Below are 19,356 nucleotides of genomic sequence, written 5' to 3'. Positions count from 1 at the left end.
ACAAGGAAATCACTGCAACCAGAATTGATTTTCAGCCCTGGCACCAATCTTTAGTTTTCATTGCCATTGTACAGCAGACTGAGCGCTCTGAGAACAGCACTGACTTTTAATTTGAACGAAATGTGTACGGCAGGTCTGAAACATAAAATAAATTAGTTAAAGAGAAAACGGGAGCATTTCTAGTGCTTGGTGCGATAAGAATATTTCTCGCAATGAATATCTGCAACATAAATATATATATTTTTGTTAATGTATTAGCATTTCATCCATATGGAAACAGCGTTTTGGAAGACCTGAAACAGAATTTATTGAAAACGGGTCTCGTTTTCGTGCCGAAAACAAATACATTACTTTGGGAAAGCAATGATGTCATATTCCCACATCTCTCTTACGCTGGCATTCATGGTCATTGTTGTCGTCATCGTACTCTTATGTCGTGGCATTTGTCTCGCAGTGTTGCCAACTACAAAAAAAGACACTAGATATCACTAGAACACGTCCTGTCCTCAGCGATTTCAGACACAGGAGTGAAGCAAACAATAAATGTTGAAGATTAACAATGAAACTGAATCTTCTTCTCCATTTTTGGTGAAGCAGTGTTACAGCGCCACTTACAGGCCTGGCATATGTACTACAGTGTTTTCAGTTTTGGGGGGTTTTCTTGTGGATTTTCTGAAACAATGCCAAAAAGATCTTTCACGTTCTGTTTCATTTTTTTTCTCTCACACACATACACATACAAATGCACATACACACATATTGTCTGCTTGTCTGGACTCTAGTATTGACCAATGAACTGCCAGGTCCACCTTAATGTGACCTCCACCATAAAGCCCGAACAAACAGGAGCAGAAACACACAGGGCTTAATCCCTCCTGATCCTTTGGTGTCCACTCAGTATACTGGACTCTGCTGGAGCCTGAGTGCTGACATGAATAAGAAGTGCGAGCTGTGTGAAGCCTGACTGGATTCAGCGACACAAATGGAACGGCACAGCGTCCGTGAGGCTTGTGTGCATCATGCGTTTAATTCTGGCTTGCATCTCAACAGATTACAGCAGCCACACTCTCACATAGGTTAGTTAATGCTCTTTTTCTTGAGAACAGAGCTCTTTATTATAAAGACACATACAGGAAATCTAGCCAATGTCTTTCTAGAGACTAAGCTCTCTGAAGCCATTGATTTGTTTTTTTCCACCAAGGCATTTCAACGTGCAATATTTGCAGGACTCACAGACGCATGGTTTCACAGTGATGAGTCCTGACATTTAGTTGAAAGGCATATTCAAAAGCATGTTATTTATGGCAATTTTGAAAGGAGAACCCGAGGTGAAACACAGCAGCTCTGCAGCAGAAACACTCCCAGGGTGGACAACGGCGCACGAGACGCAGCAGATCAGTGATGCCGACATCATGCACTGCACATGCATCCAGTGTGGGCGGGGCCTGAGTGTATGTGTGGGGTTGAAGGGGGAGGAGGTGGCGGTTCATATCTCGGTGGATTAGTGGAGCGAGGAGACCGGCAGAAGCTTAGTGTAGTGGAGTGTGTATGTGTGTGTGTATGTGTGTGTGTGGAAACCAGATGTCAATATGTTGCATTTTATCCTCCTTTCCTTTTTGTCCTCTTGATTTCCTGCTAAAATGCCACAAAAATATGGATTAAGACTTCTTATACTCAAAAGCAGCACACTGAACACTGGAGATACATCCTGAGGAGTATATATTTTTTAAGCTACTTAGAGAAAACCAGGGGAAAAAGGGGGTGTGGAGCAAGTTCAGGATCAAATTAGCCAGAGGCCACCAGATACTCGAGAACTGTACTGCACTTGACTATGATTATGAGAAGCGTTGTACTTTTATTTTATGTTGTACTTTAGTCATTTTACTGAAATACTTCATCACATTTCCATGACAACTGTGTGGATGGATGAATGGATTTAAGATGGGTGGATGGATATAATATGGATAGTAAGTACCTTACGTTTATTGAACAATTGCTGTTTCTATAGAAAACGACCTGGGTTAAGATTCAGGTGCACCGTTACAACAACACACCATCCACTCCCAACATGGGTAAATACATTTTTTAAATGGTTTAATTGGATATTGGATATGGATATGTGCTTTATTTTATCAATGCTCAAGGTCCAAAGACAAAGTTATCCAGTATTTCACAAAATAAAGACAGGTTTGTGATGCAGACCAGACAATAAGACTGAAACACAAAAGACAGAATAATGTCTGACTAGTTGTACTGTATTACTTCCTTCCTGACGCTGATTCTGTTTCATAGAGGTTTGCTCCAAAAGTTATTAAAGGAAATGGCAGTTAAGCTAATGCTGGTGGTGATCTGCTACCTAAAGCAGAAATATATGTCAAGATTTAATCTAAATTCAGATTAAAATCAAGAGCAGATGGTTAAGGTTATCACTTGTCAGTCACACTTCTCTCTAACCCTCACCTGCTTCTGTTTTTGTTCCATCTCTCTTCCTGCTTCTCTCTCTCTCTCTCTCTCTCTCACCTCTCTTTCTCTTTCTGGGCTTTTCTCCAGTTTTTACGCGATGAGCTGATGGCCAACAACAAACATTGGCTACAGTCCTCGACAGAGAGGACACAGAGCAGCGGGACAGAACAGCGAGGTTGCTATATCGCTTTCCGCATGATCCCTCTGCAACGCCTACTCGCTGTACCTCTCCAGCAGCTGTGCCATGTTTCAGAGCAGGAGCACGGACACTTAAAAAAAGATACCTGTTAAAATGAGCAGCAGCAACAGATGAGCATGTCTTCAACCTGAGCTGATGCTCAAAGATGAGGTAGAAGACTTTTTATAATAACCAACATTGGTCAATTATTACTTACTGATGCAAGTTTACACAACTTTATTTTATTTCATTTTAGAATTTTTTTTTTGATGGATTGATGTGTCATGCATTATACATTTACATTAATTGAATTGAATATATATACATATATATATATAAACATATATACACAGTCCAAAAACATGCAATATGGGGATTAGGTAATTTGGACACTCTAAACTGTTCAAATTTAACATGCAAATGTATTTTCTAAATACACTTTTTGGTCTTTGTTCATTTTAAATTGTTGATACACTATTTTAACATGCAGTAAATTGTAAACAACTGATAGATAGTGAAAGTTATTCTGGAAAAATGGGCACATTTTCTGGCCCTTTTATGATTAAAGCGGAACGAGACCGGAAGTTCCTATTATCGCTGTTTTTTTTGGTGTGTATCTGCGGTATTACCTTGTTTATGAAGCCCTGACGGTTCGAAACAAACAGTTCAGCCATTGCTGAGAACGTTGTGTTTTATTGTAATCTCGGGGCTCAACGAGATCACTGAAAATCCCGTAATAGTTACGTAAGCAGCGGTTCTCCTGAACAACCGATCGTCCTCCTCCGGGCGGTAGTCCGGGCACATCCGGTTACATACATTGAACCGCAGAAGAAGAATAACGTCCGTTGTGGAGGTGTTTCACGAGCAACAGTGTCTTCTGACTCTGGGTCTGACTCCGGTTTAAAGTCATAAAAGGGACTGCGGCGGGGAGTCGTGACGAAGCTATTTTTAAACACTGTTAAAACAATGTTTTGATAATGAGGAGCAGTGCATCCGCCGTTCCAGAGGGGGGCGCTGCGCTTCTGAGAACGGATGTGCTGGATAGTACTGGCCAATCACAAGACTCTGTCTTCTGGGGGTGAAAGTTCACTCTGAAACATCACGGCTGAAAAACACTGTCAGAAAAGAGGATTTCTATTGGCTAGTTTACAGAAACTAGGAGGTTTTTGACCATAAAAACAAGTTAATGTATGTATGTAGACCTCCATAACTAACATTTATGTGCAACAGGACCACTCTATGTGACCTTTAAAATAAGCAAACGTTTTCAGATGGACATTTTGAGGCTTAGGTTTTAAAGGTTGAAATAATATTATAAATGATGCAAGTTGGGGTGTTTTTTTAACTTCAGAAACTTTCAAGATCTCATAATGGATGATCTACCATTTGTTATTCACAATACATATACAAATGTATATATCATACATCACTCTTCACAATATATTGCTACTGCTAGATGCAGAAACATGGAAGTGTGTGTTCATGTGTGTGTGTGAAGTGCAAGTGTAACTAGGACAGTTTGTTTTACTCCCTATGGGCCACCTCTTTCCTTAAAAGGCCTTTTGTTTTCTTTTTTTTCCCCCTGAGGACATGACAACCATTATCTGTTAGCAAGGAGACTGAAGAGGGAAAATTATCTCTGCTCATCCGCCCCCCTCACCTCTACCCTTCTCCAGTGACTCTGTGTTAAAAGGTTCCAGACTTTCATTCATTTAACACTTGAGTGAGCATGATTGCAAAGTGCTCTATACCGTCCTCTCAGAAAGCAGCTCCAGGTGTAAAGGTTTAATCGCCCGCCGTCATCAGATGTCGTCAAGATGTCTCTTCAGTCGGTTTAATTCAGTTTCTCCTGATTGTTTGTCTACTTGTCGATTATCTACATTGCCTGAATAACGTAAACACTTGAAACAAATTAAAAGGGAAACTAAATCTTAACAGTGCAAAGACCACAGAATGAGCCCTAACAGATAATGCCTCACAGGCTTACAGATGTGTACGAGTCAACTTGCCAAGATGGGACTAAATCGCACATAATAAGTCACAAGCAAGTTTCAAGTTTCAAGTCATTGTTGCAAGATTCAAGCAAGACAAGTTGGGTCTCTGCTTTGAATCAAGTCATATGAATATAGATGATGATGATTTCCCAGATATTCCACATTTAAATTATGCTAAAAGGACATTTGTCATTTTGAACAGCTAGAGTTTCATTTGTAACAGAAACACTGAATTTCAGCATAAGGATTGTTTTTTGTATAAGAAAAAAGAACATAAATAAATTGATAAATAAAACTACATCACCTAAAATATATTGGGCCTACATTAAACCTCGGAAATGCACATCAAATATTAGGCTAAAAAAATTGCATGTGACTTCCTGTCTTACAGTTATTTATGGAATTTGAAGTGTCCAATGAAATTCCACACAGTGGTGTTGGTGTTGCTCGGTTGCCAGGTTTCCAATCAGAATATAATCTTTCTGAACAACTGTTCACATTACATATTGTAAGTGATCAGATCATGTGTCCATATTGACATTCTCCTCTTCCACATTGATTTCTGTAGTTACAGACCACACCCTGTAAAAACAAGTAGTCTAAAAAATATATTCTTGATTCTTGATTTATTTGTACTTGGTTTTGAGGTTTTAATTCTCCTCCATCCTGTGCTATGGATATATTTCGGGATATCCCTTCTAAACAGATGAATCCCCCGAGATTGCTACCACTAATGCTTTTACCCCTATCTTCCACCATTGTTATTGTTGTTCGAGTTACACTGCGAGTGCCGCAAAAGACACTTTGAAATCTATCTGAGTGACTGAGACATTCAGATTGAAACAATCTGGATATGCTTAAAATTAGTAAATGAGTGTCAAGTCTAAGCCAAGTCTTTTACCAACGTTAGTCAAGCCCTCAAATTTGCGACTTAAGCCAGACATGGTCTGTTGCTTTGTTTTTCTTGCATTGTGTGCATTGGAAGTTGAAGAATGTTAATTTCTTGCTGAGTTTGTGTTTAGCTCAAAACTACACAACTATCAAACAATGTTGTACTCATGTTTTTTTGATCAGACAAAATGTGTCCAAAAAAGATCAAATTTTATATTGGAAAGTTCATGTTTTTGACTGAATGAGTTGCATTCACGTTGAACCAATGACCGTCCTCCATACGTGGAGTTAATTTTAAAATCATGCCCTTGAAATGAGCAACTGCAGAAAATAAATGTACAAAGTCAAAATGACCTTCTCTTATCTGATTAAAAAATAGAATTTGTTATCCATTCTAATCTTTGAAATGAAAAGTGTTTTACCCTTGAGCAGTTAGTGATGAAGTCTGATGACAGGTCTTAATAGAGAGGGATGTGCCCAGTCCATCCATGCTAGTTAGATCCTTTCATGAATTTAAAGCAAAATAAAAAATTAAAAAAAAAGATTTTTTACATTTTTACATTGAGTATCTCCAAGTGTGTGAGAGTAATACATGTTTCAATAACAATTTTCACTGAAAATTTAAATCATGGTTCAAAGTGACTTTTGATGGTGAAGGAGAGGATGCGAGCTGGTGAAGAGCTGGTAAAGGATTTGAAGATGCAGCTCTACCAACACTACTGATGATATAATGTCACATGTGACAACTTTTGTTCTTAAAAATACAATACAGGGTTGAGATGCCGGGCTTACAAGTTAAATCAGCTGTACGCCAACAATCTCCATTCCAACGATGTCTAAAAGCACTAAATCGCTGCTTTTCTATCAAATCAATTAAAGTTTTATTTTTCTCATATATTAACAGGCAATTTGTATTACCCTGTCCCTGGTACTCATGTTGTTGCCATGGCTACTGCTTGTTTTTCCCCAATTAAATGGCCCTTGATACTCTCAGATGTACCATACACATTAATAATGGAAGCACAATGTGGAGTGACTCCTGATCAAAATATAATTTAAAAATCTTTCACAGAACCCACAATGAGCATCCAGCCACATTAACCACATTAAGCACAGACAACCTGCAGATGAAATTGAAGATAAATATCACTATTCAGAGTTGCACAGTGAATGTTCAATCACAAAACCCATTTTTAACGTTAATTAAACCAGTAGTCTCAGACACGCGGCCCGCGGGGAGGGACGATTTTTTTGGCCCCACTTGATATCAAAGTTTAATGTAAGTGCGGCCCGCAGTGGCAATAAGGAAGAGAGGTGCAAGAGGGAGAGAGAAAAACTGCAGACTGTAGCAGCTGCTGATTCAAAACATCAGTTAGACACACACACATAGATATCACAACGTCTCAGCAGACAAAATGTGTCTTCTAGATAGAGACCGGCGTGAAAACAATAAAAAGTGCGCTTTTGTGAATCTGTCAACACGTTTTACTAAGATCATTATGTATGTGTCATATATGTATGTGGGGATACAACTGCGCATAGAGAAATGATCCAGTCTGCGTTGGATACGGAGAGAGCCCGCTTGGAGCGACACACAATGTAGGAGAGAGAAGAACACAGTCAGCAGGGGCGGTGCGGAGAAAAAAAAGGCCTGCACCAGATGAGGGGCACCCTCTATAATTGCAATGCCTTGACTTTAGTGATGTACACACAGTCCCAGCCATAACAATAAAATTAGATTAAAAAACAATGTTTTTTTCCATTTTAAGTTACTTGCCCTTACTTCATGAGTCACCATAATGGTCTTTCAAAAAGCCTCAGAATGGCCCATTTTTACCTCCAACTTTCAAAAGCTCTGCATGCCCCGCAATTTAATTTTTTCTTTTTGGGGGGGGGGGGGGGGGGGGGGTTGCAGGACAATTCTTTTTGAGTACTTACTTGATGAGGCCCAGCCTCACCCAGACACTAACTCATGCGGCCCACAGGCAAATTGAGTTTGAGACCCATGAATTAAACAAAACTTTTACAAGATCAAGAACCCAACACTACTGTCGATTGCAGAAAGAATGTAAATCTATGAACTAATCGAGCAACAGAGGCAACGATCTTGGTAATCAATCAAAAACCTGATTATGTTGCTGATTTCTATGAAACCTTTTTTTTTTTTTTTAAATACAGACTAGTAGTCTAAATCCAGATATATTTTAATAATAATTTTCTTTGATGGCAGTTTGAAGAGCTTGTCAGTCACCTCAACCTCAACACCTCGTGGGTGTCAAATTTGTTGCGTGAGAATGCACCTCCACCTCTCCACGTGTGTCTCATTCATGCTGAAACGTGTTGACATCTTCTCTCACTTTTTTTTTTTTTTTAATCAACCATTTGAAACTCAAATCAGTCAGGATAGGACTGACGTTAGGGTTAGGATAAATCCAGGTAAGACTTGGTGGGTATCCACTATTGGTTCAGATACCATACAACAAATGCCAGTTTACACAGTCACCATTGGATTTTGTATGAATCTGTAGGCTGGTTGTCTCTCAACCAGACGAGGAAAATGCATATGCTGCTTTTTACTATCATATTTGTAGACTCTTATCTCTACCTTATCACAGGTAGACTACAGCACCAGATCTACCTCTAGACTTTTCCTAAGTGTTCCTAGAATGAAGTCAGAGTTCGGTAAAGCTGCTTTTTCCTTCTATGCGCCATGGACATGGAATATTTTATGTACCCTTGTGAAAGAAACACGTTGTTGTTTCACAGAACCTTTGGATTGAGGATCTTGTTGGTATGGCCTGTATACTTCTGCACTTTACTTTATTATGTTGTTTTACTCTCCTTTAACTACTTCCTTATCACTTTTATATTCTGTTGTGAGTTTTATATCTGAAATTGTTTTGTCTCTGTAACTATTTGTGCTGCTATCTTGACCAGGACTCCCTGGAAGAAGAGATCCGGTATCTCTTCCTGGCTAAATAAAGGATACATAAATAATACAAATAATAAACAAACAACTTTGTCACCGATTTTCAATGGTTTAATCCTGAGAAAGCACAGACTAGAAGATGCAGTTGAGACGCAGGACCACACACTTGCCGTTTAATCAAACAATTTCAAGGAGGAGATTTCAGAGATTTGGGATCTCATAGAAACTCGAGGGATTTAACGTGACTTCAGAATATGAACAGACATGGACGTGGACTATTGGCATCATCAGTTAATAGCTGCGATGTTTTGTGCCGAGAAACAAAAAAAACTGTCATGGCTGAGAAGATGGAATCAACGTGACTCGTACAAGTTACGGGTCTAAACAAAAGTACTTCACATCCATTTCCAGCTCAACTCGCTCTCGTTGGTTATAGCAGGTTCTGCTCATGCCCCAATCTAATCAAATAATCAAACATACTTACAATACAATCAGGAAGACTATGATGTGTCAGATGATGTTACAATCATGTCTGTTAAGCCCTCACACTACATGATCATTTGGTTAGATAATCCATTCATATCAGGCTAAAATTGGAGGCACCCACAATTGTTGGAAGGATCAGATCGGGACCGAAATCTGGCAAATTATCCTCTAATGTGGGGCAGGCTTTGGGCAGCACTGAGGGGCAGTAACAAAGCGGCAGTATCTGATGCTCTCGGAATGAGAACTGGGAGTTTACACACAACCCAAGACATTTACGATATATCAGTCATTTAACAACACTTAAATGAACACATATTCCACAAACTAATCAAAGGAAAACAGCTGATCTACCTGGTTGATGATGTAGATGCCATAGTCGATCTTCTGCCGTCTGAGGATAGGGTGGAGGTAGTGGAGCCAGTACTTCAGGTGGTTTTCCCTGTGACGGTATGGGATAATGATGGCCACCTAAACAACAGAAACACTTTGGTTGGTTAAAATGGTAACATTCAGTTTTTGGGGAACATTTAGTATGAAACACACTGATCAGGAAATTAATTAATTGACTCATTAAGTCAACAATCAATAAAGTGATTGAAAAACATTATATTTGATGTTTAAGTCTATCTAATGATTTATTTGAACACTTGTATCAGCACTTCTACTGCAGACAAATGACTATAATCTGTTTAACATATGAAAGGCTAGACAAACATGTGTTTCTCTGACAGAACATGAAACACATTGTTTGAGTAATTATGCTTGAATGAGCTTTTAATTCACTCTATATCTTTGTCGCAAACAGTGAACGTCACCGTGTTTCATTCAATATGAATAATTGCAGATCAGAGGCAGATTTTTCCATGAGTCATTCTCCGCTGTCCATGCAGTTCAAGGTTGAACTGTAATTGCAAATTCATGGTAATTTTGCGCTCTGATGAAGAGTGGCAGCAAATTGACCTTGGTTGCTGTACACAGTCACCCTGACACGTGTGTTGAAGCTTGTGTTCAGTCTGCCTGTTTTCGTGATCACTGATTCATTCATGATAATAAACTCTTTGAATTCTAGGTTAGGTACCAATTTATAGCCAATGCATGAGCTGTATGGGATGTGTTACACTCTGAAAGAAGAGCCGAGCCCAAGTCTCAGAGAGGAACAAGTATTGATGAAATCTTGAAAAGTCAAAACCTATTAATGCTGTAAATAATTTAGCTCCGGGGCCTTTTATTTCCTCGTTTGGTGTCCATTTTCTTGCACATTAAATTGGACTGTCACAAGCTGTCACACAATTTATATATCTGTTGAACTTGGGGGTGGGACTCCCGCAGTTCGAGTCCATTGGAAAAATAAGACAGTGACGACAGTGTTGGTCTCAATATAGGGGTTGACCTCTCAACTCAAGTTGAGCTGTTAAAATGGAGGACAGACTAAAACTAAACCGTCCTCGTGAGCAGATAGTCTTCATGTTTGTGTGTGTGCGGAACGTACAATGTCAGAAAATGTTGAAACATGTCTTGCCTTGTCCACAAACCTACATTATTCAGTTTTAATATATTTACTTGTTATCATGAGCAAAGAAACCAGAAATTATTCACAGTTAAGAAGCTGAGAACATATAACAACAATACTGTATGACTAATGTTATCAATTAATTTATCGTTGCAATCCTACACATTAATATTTTTTCAAACTTGTTTTTTGAAGAAAGTGACAGCCCTATAGTGTGTGTGTGTGTCCTGGACATTCTCTACATATACTTGTGTAAGTTTGTGCCATTCAAAGAGAGACATTTTCAAACCTTCCATCTAGGCCGACAGTCTGGAGGGGTGTAGCGGCCTCCGTCTGTCACGTTGGGGTTTTCTTTCTGCACGCGCTCCATCGTCATCTGGGAGCTGAACTCAATCAACAAACGCCCCACTGAGGAAAGAAGGAAAGAGGCAACACTTAGCAGTGTGAACAGAGAGAAGGAGTTGAAGAAAACAAAAAGCAATGGGGAATGAGGGATGTTGTTAGGAGTGAAGGACACAGAGAGAGAGAGAGCGTCTGTAGCTTCAAAGCAATCCTGTACATGTGTTAAAGCAATGTGTGCAGAAATAATGGTTTCTAGGGAAGTACTCTGCATAATGCAACATTTAATAAGATGCACAGACTTGGGAAAACATATATTTCAAAATAATAAACAAACACTTTGAAGTAAGTCAGCATAAACACAACACGCAAGGTAGTTACACTGCTCAGTGTTGAAGCCACACCATATGTCATATATATCACCACAAACCTATCTCACTCCTTTGAGCACTGACAAATGTATAGCAGTGTGTGTGTATGTGTGTGTATGACATTGTGAGTTCAGTCTAATTTAAAAGAACATTTGGCTTTAAATCTCTGGCCCCGACGAGAAATGCGGGCCCTTGCACTGGGAGCCAGGATCATTAAAATATAAGAGCAAGCTTTCACAGTTTGAAATTCCAAACAAAGCCTGACAACCACAAACAAGATGCATCATTGTAAACAAGCTAGAACGTTCACACTGGAAGAAACTGCCTAAATGTCACTCATAAGAGCATGTTTTTAATCCACAGAATGTCAGTCAATGTCAAGAACCCATTAGTCAAATTCCCTTTTAAAGGGACACTGCGTAGTATTTATGGGTTTATATAACCCAAAATCCACTTTTGTATACATATTATGTGCTCCTGCATTGTCTAGTCGCTATATAATATTTTTTGTTTCATTTTCGTAGTGTTTCAAAAAAAATGTAAAATAACATGGTCGCGGGCCACTGTTGCATTGCCACGACGCCATGTTTCTACGGGAGCCTGTATAGACCCGAGAGAACAAAACGAGCGCCGAGACGAGGCTGAGAGCGGATCTTTTTACGCGTTTAGAAAGGAGGACCACACGTATTTTACAGCGGATAAAGGAACACCAATACCTGACCGTACGCCCGCACCACGGAGAAAGACGACGAGGATGACATTTGACCGGCTGAGGATACCGTAGCGCTCAGGGAAGGGAGGGGGTGAGCAGAGGAGCAGTTCGTTCCTCCTCTCCTTTAGATGTCACTATAGACTACTTACTTCACCTTTAACTCATTTTTTAAAAGATAAAAAAAGGAGAATTCAGAGTTGCTTTGAAGTATATGTATGTGTGTATGTGTACTTGTTGCCTCTGGCCTGAACACTGACCTTAGACCTCATGGAGGCCAAAACCTGGTCCTGATGAGGCAGAACCTAATTTCTGAGGAACATTAACTAGTAAGGGTTGAGGTTAGGAATAACACTTTTTTAGGCTGTCCAAATGAATGGAAGTTAAGTCCTTGGAAAAACAGCTGAACCAACATTATGTGTAACACGGACACTTGTATTTGCTACCGCTTTAGTACCTTTTCTGGCCTAACCACTGACCTTGTCTGGACCAGTATTCCTCATGCTCAAGGCATAGAAGTCAATGTCCCGAGTCCGAGTCCTTATATAAATATATACATATACACACACACACACATATATATATATATATATATATATATATATACACATATACACATATGTGCATATATATATATATATATACACATACACATACACATACACATACATATATATATACATACATATACATATATATATATATACATATACAAATAGTGGTACTGGTAGTACTGTAACGGTAAGTTATGATCAAGTTTGACTACAGCTAAAATGTGAGGCTTATGCAAGCATGGTTTATCACAATTGAGTGATCATTATGTATGCTAAGATATGATTTTAAACTCTATCCTTGTCCTTGTATTAAATCAACATTTTAAACATAGGTATATTTGTGAGCACAGCTAAATACTCTGGTAGTGATGTAACAGTAAGTTATCATTGTAATGATGAAGTTGGACGATGTACAGCTAAATATGAGGCTTATGCAAGCATGGTTTATCATAATTGAGTGATATTATGTATGCTAAGATGTGATTTTAAACACTATCCTTGAGCTTGTATCCTTTTCATTCCCAGGCACACTTCACAACACAACCCACCCCAGGATCCAGCTCTCCTAAGATGCTGCCCTCACCAACTGGTCCCTGCCAGACTAACAGTCACAGCCTGGTCTTTGGTCTGGGCACCAGCATCACCAGTTAGGATGGCATCATCAGCCACTGCGTGCCAGGAAGGCACACACTAAGCAATTAAGTTTGAAGTTTAGTTAGTGTCAGCTCTTACCATTAGGCCCTGTTTGCTGCCAGTGAGTTAGCCACTAGAGAGGGTATGTTCTTTTAAGTGTGTCAGTATCGCCCCTTGTGTTTAACAATTAAGTCAATTAAACTTTATATGCGTGTCCGACATCCCATCACTGGTGCACAAAACTCAGGGTAAGGCCACATGAACATGTCCCATTGACATCCATTGATTTTGTCTACAGGACAAATGAATGCAGACTCTTGAAAGTTGTATTCTGAGAAATCCCCAATTTGCCCAAAGGGCAAACAAACATCATTTACTTTGATAACCCTATTGAAGATGATACTGTATAAAAGTTCACTGTACTCAACATTTCCAGGTCAACCTTTTGACAATTAGACTAAAAATTGCACTTTTTCGAAATTTCACAAAAGTTCATGTGTTAGGTGCCACCCCTAAATCTCAATGGAATTCCTCAAAACTTTGCAAAAGTCATTTTTATGTTCATTGGAACAAAATGCAATGCCAGCCAAATCCTCTGAGGCTGGAAGTTTGTGTAGAACTCTGTGCTGCACTGTGCAGCCAAGAATAGAACACTATGCAGACTTCAGCTCTTCCGGATACTATTACCCTCCCCTCCACTCTCGTCTTTTTTAGGGACAAAGTGGAGCTCCACGAGACAACAATTCCAGGAATGTGAATGATGTAGCAATGAGTGAGGGAGTGACTGAGGCAGACCACAAAAACAGTGAGTGAGTTATAATTCTTCACACTTTGCTGACTGAAGTATTAAAATAATTAAAAAGTCATTGCATGGTAATATTGTTCTGTAATATGCATTTGAGATTGTTTTATTACTCTGCAAAGTAATAAAAAAATAGGTTAAAAAAAATAAATAATAGTAATTAAAAAGTCAATATTGCATAATATATCCCCTTTAACTTTGTTCAGCTTGTTAGAAACACATTTTTCTGAAGAAATAATAATAATAATGCTTTACATGCACTTTTAAGTATCACTTACTCAAAGATGGACGTGCTGCAAACATACTTCACTGTATGTAAAACATTCTTTCCTTCTTTCAGGCAAACATTACTTCAGAAACATACACAACCTGCACAGAATGGATGTGGCTTGTATCCAAAGCCAAATGTGCCTTATTTGTCTTTGCCATAAACCTCCATTGTAAAAAACAAAACAAAACGTATTACTGTAATCTATTTTGAGTCAAGCTCAAATGAGGTCACTGCTGAAAATGCAGCAAACGCAGGTGTATGAATTTGTGTTTGAAAAATGTCCCAACAGGTGCACCGTTTACTCTCGTTTGATCATTGTTTTTTTGTTAAATGATGTGTCACAATTCTTTAGATACACATCTTCTGTAGTAAGCTGAGGCAACTTGACTTGCTTGAGTTAGATACACATCTTCTAAATAAGAAATTGGCTTGGCACAAAATGCAGAAGTGCACTGGAAACAAAGGTTGTTCAAAGTTTCTTCTGACCTTGTCGAAAGTATGCTTTAAGTGTACAACACATTTTCATCTTAATGAAAATACAAAGATCACAAGGCAGATTTAAACAACAATAAAGTAATACAGTGGTATGTTATACAAGATCAAATGAGTGAATACAATTATGAAATGTATAAAATACTATATGTTATATTATGTTACACTACACATCCGTTCATCCTCCTCAACGTTCATATTTGAGTCTGACACTGGAAATGTGTCGGTCACGACCAAAGCATGAAAACTCACTTTATTGTAAGGGTATCAGTAACACACTTTAGTGCAGTGTCTCATTAAAAGTCATACCAGGTGTTTGTAGTGATCACAAAATGTATAAGAAGATGTTTCAACCCCTGTTTACATCTTGTGCTGCTCACATTTGACCAAATCACTGCGTGACAGGGACTTACTTAACATCACAAAGAGTGTCAGACTCGAGTTGTCGCAGTTCTCACACACACACTGTATGACACCTTATTAAAATGAAAGATTCACAATATGAATAGATGTTCAATCTCTGTTTACTTTCTCAGCTCCACGTATTTGGCCAATTACTGTTTGACGTGAACATCCTTTTTAACCTGATTTTCTTTTGCTAAAATGTACAAACACCGTCACACACGAGCTCTCCTAGGTCTCACAAACACTGTTTGACACCTTATTAAAATGAGCCATATCAAAGATGAAGAGATGTTCAATCTCTGTTTACTTTCTCAGTTCCAGACATCTGGCCAATTTCACCTCTGCTTAAAATGAACACAAGTACCGGAGCGATGATTTGGATTTTCAACTCATCAGAAAAATATCCACGACTTGAGCTGCAGATGACTAACCGGTGTTCACTGCACTGCAGAGGGAAAGACAGAGAAATGAGATCTATACAACATGAGCGTCTGATTCACTAAGCATTGACATCAATTTTATGCTGAGGTGCCTTCAAATCAGCAGGTGAGTAGTGTGATCGATGCCCACAAGTTTAATAAGCCTCGTTAATATAGACCACAAGTCTCAGCTCTGCCCTCTCTTCTGAATACTTCTTCTCATCATCCTCTCCACTCGCACTCATGTCCTCCTTTTGTCAAGTCTCTGGTTGAAATGAACATTCTCTTGTGCCATCTGGTCTATCCCTAACACTGCATTGTACTCATTCCTACAGTACTAAATCTGATCAGTTGTACTTTCACTTTAAAAAGTCCTCTGCAATGCAATGTGAAGAAACACAGACTTTTTCTTTCAATTTCATCACTATATTTTTGCAACATTTGGGTATTTGAGTTCTGCACCACAGGATACATGATGTTTGTCTGTATTACTCACTCGCTGTGCAGCCCAACCTCTTCATGTAGGCTGCAGAATTGTCAAAAAAAATATTCAATGAGTCAGTGCTTCTGCCCCTTTTTTCCAAGATAACTTTCACTTTCGATATCTGGCAGTCATTCGACCGTTTAGCAATACGGTACTAGCCGAAACAAATCTTGTCTGTGATTGCACGGTTGTTCCGCGTAAGTCCCGAGGGCTACCGTAATGAGAAGTATATGGGTGCTTTTCTGTAACCATTCATCTGTTCATCCATCTTTTACCACTTTATCCTCTACATGAGGGTCGCGGGGGGTGCTGTGCCAATCTTAGCTGGCATAGGGTGAAAGGCATGCCCATGTTTTTAGATATCACAAACGGTCTAGGAGTCATGACAAGTACACATGCTAAATCCTGTCGACGATGACATGATTGGTAACAGAAGGGTCCACAGACCAAAGTATGACACAAACATATGAGGACTTGTAGGTTTCTTAATGTCATTTAACAATAAGAAAGAATGAGAAAATACAGCAAGGCTACACAGGTAATATTACCGGCCTAACCAAAATTAGCCCCGGACAAACTGAGGAGATCTACAGTATATGGCACTTGTGTACTTGAATGAATAAAACAAGAACAAAAGTCAAAGCTGAGCAATGAGTATTCTGCTGCTTGTAAAATTGCCTCATGTTAAATCTGAGCTAACGTCTTGTTGACGCCAGGCCACAGAGTAACTAACCTGTTACTGACAACTACAGATATAATTGAACACTGTTCTCAAATCAAGTCCTCAAGTGACGTGTGAAATGTTTGTGCTACTGTTTGTGTGACTTAAGTGCAAGTTGACTTCCAAGTCTCAAACACGAGACTCACAGTGATGAGACAGTGACTGGAACACAGTGTTTTCATTTTGTATCAGTGATCAGACAGTTGGCTCTGAGGGAAAACCATGGACGATACAATAACAAAAAAGCACAATTAGTTCAGAATAACAACATTCTTAAAGTCACAACTTCCTGCTCACCATTTCTATCAAGTCTGCAGGAGACACAGGTCTTTGACTGTAATAATGTATGATACAATATATTCTACTCTTTTTTCTGGAATCACAAACACATATGTTCAAATGTCAGAATCAGCAGGAAAACCATCCATGTTTTACATGGACAAACAAAGTGCTCATCTAGTCCCTCTCTCTGATTTAGATTGACTGGTAGTTTGATGATGTGTGTGCGCCAATAAGACATGAAATATGCTTGCTTGCAACATAAGACACGAGTAAATCTGTGGATTTGAGGTGCGAGAGAGGGAACGGGAGATAAATAACAGAATAACAGCTTCTGATAACATTGCAATTATCATATAAAAACACGAGCACACCCACACCCCCACACCAAACCTAATATCTGGTGCTTATGGGGTGATATTAGAGTAATATATTATAATTACGCTGCGTCTTCGGTCTATCTGGAACACCCGCGGCACTTTAGGGAAATACATCACTGCTTTGTCTGCAATATTCACTGTATCTACACATCCACACACTGTAGAAACGCAGTGTGATCACAACATTTTTCTTCAAAGTGATGAAGCAAATCTATGAGTTATTAGGTTAGCAACATGTTGACAATACACTACAGTCAGTCTTGAGGCAGTAAGAGAGCATGAGGACACTCATAGACATAATGCATTCACTCACCACTGACCCTAACCTTAACCATCACAACCAAATGCCCAATTTATACTCCTGTGTAAAGTGCTCTACGTAGGTTACGCAGAGCCCTCTGCGTCGTCTCCGACTGCACAACATATTTTTTTAAGTGTCCGTCACTCCGTCAAGGGACAATGGAGACGGCAAGGGCTGCGATTGGTCCTCAGGACAGGCTGAGCTATCGCTGCTCTGTGCCGGCCACAGTGCGCACTGAGCGTCCACAACAATGCCGCTGCCAAACTATAAATGCGTCATATCTTAATACACACAGCACATGTTTAGACTCTAAATGGCCAATTTCTCGCCTCAAATTATCTTAAAACTGCGTTCCGTGAGACAGAAAAGTGAGAAACGGCCACGGTCTCCGTGGTTACACAGTCAGATAACGCATTACGCAGTCGGAGGAGTATAATGTGGCCTTAACCCTTACCCTCAAACTAAACAAAACCTAAAACCAAGTCTTAACGAGCCTGAACCCGAGCCTGAAGCACTGGGTCATCTGATCATTTGCCACGCTCTGTCCTTTTTGTTTTTGTCCCAGTACATATAGCAACATATGGCTGCTATATTTCTCTCTATATTTTTCTCATTTGCAAACTGGGGAGATAGTGTTACCTCAGCTTCTTTTTCGTTTGTTTAGATCCTTTTCAGTGTACAATTGTTTCTGGTCTTAATGTTCTAGTTGAATATAATATATTCAATATTATTGAGTCAAGTCAAGTAGTCTAAAAACTACATAGTAGTGTCCAGGTTGACTATTTTTATCCTGAAGTGAAGGCCAAGGAAAAGAGATGGGTCTTTAAAAGTCATTTGAAATGTTCAATGATAGGTGCAGATTTAACTTTCATGGGTAACTCATTCCAACGTTTAGGGACAGCTACACAAATCGATCGCCCCGTTATTAGACCTCAGAGCTTGGGATGGAATGTGGAGAGGTAAGATGGTGCCAAAGTGTTAAGAGCTTTAAAAACCAACAATAACATTTTAAAATCAATCCTGAAACGAACAGGGAGCCAGTGGAGGGAGCGCAGCACAGGTGTGATGTGGTCTCTCTTATTTTTCCCTGTTAAAAGGTGAGTGGTGATGTTCTGGACGAGGCTGGAGTCGCTGGACAGATGACTGGTCTAAACCAACATACAGAGAATTACATTAATCCAGCCCATATGTTATAGAAGCATGGATTAGTGTGTCGTTTAGTCAGGCTTCCTTCTTCTTCAGAACAACAGGTGATGAGATGATGATGCAGAAGGAAACTCCGTGACACAAGACTTCACCAAAAAAAGAGATCTTTATTCTGTCACAAGTCAAGTGTCAATTCCGAGTGCTGCAGTTCGCTTGAGAGAGCTTCAGCTAAATTCCGCAGAAGCTCTATACCCTCTGTGAGCAAGACCCCACTTCTTAAAGGTTACCTGCTCCTCCTCCTATTCATCACCTTGTGCTCTTATTAGTGATTTGACCTTCAGTTTCCCATAGGGACCACACCACTGACCACACAAGGTCACATGCTTAACCTATGCATCCACTTGGTCAACTGGAGATCAAAGAGAGCAATGTTCACTACGGCCTGCAGGCTTCAGTCGTAAAGCTAATTGTAGTGCATGTGGACCCAGACTTATAGTAAACATATTCACTGTGTTATTGTGTCTAAGACACTTTAACTGTCTCAAAGACCTTGCGAGGGAGATGGGCTTTCAGCTTGGCGATGAGCCTTAGTTGGAGAA

The 19,356-nt window shown here is 39.5% G+C and overlaps 1 protein-coding gene across 1 annotated transcript in view; it reads right to left on the bottom strand.

Annotated features, from left to right (window-relative positions):
- Positions 1–19,356, bottom strand: part of b4galt2 (UDP-Gal:betaGlcNAc beta 1,4- galactosyltransferase, polypeptide 2) — a gene marked incomplete at both ends in the record, with an annotated part of 194,854 nt that overhangs the window by 97,851 nt on the left and 77,647 nt on the right. Inside the window, 2 exons of the mRNA XM_083890053.1 lie at positions 9,293–9,409; positions 10,741–10,859. Coding sequence (XP_083746179.1) covers positions 9,293–9,409; positions 10,741–10,859 — 236 coding nt within the window. The remainder of the gene's footprint in view (positions 1–9,292; positions 9,410–10,740; positions 10,860–19,356) is intronic.

The sequence above is a fragment of the Microchirus variegatus genome (genome assembly GCF_963457635.1).
Source record: "Microchirus variegatus genome assembly, chromosome: 5".
Taxonomy (NCBI): domain Eukaryota; kingdom Metazoa; phylum Chordata; class Actinopteri; order Pleuronectiformes; family Soleidae; genus Microchirus; species Microchirus variegatus.
Note: the sequence above shows the minus strand (reverse complement) of the source record. Positions and strands in the feature narration are given on the sequence as shown.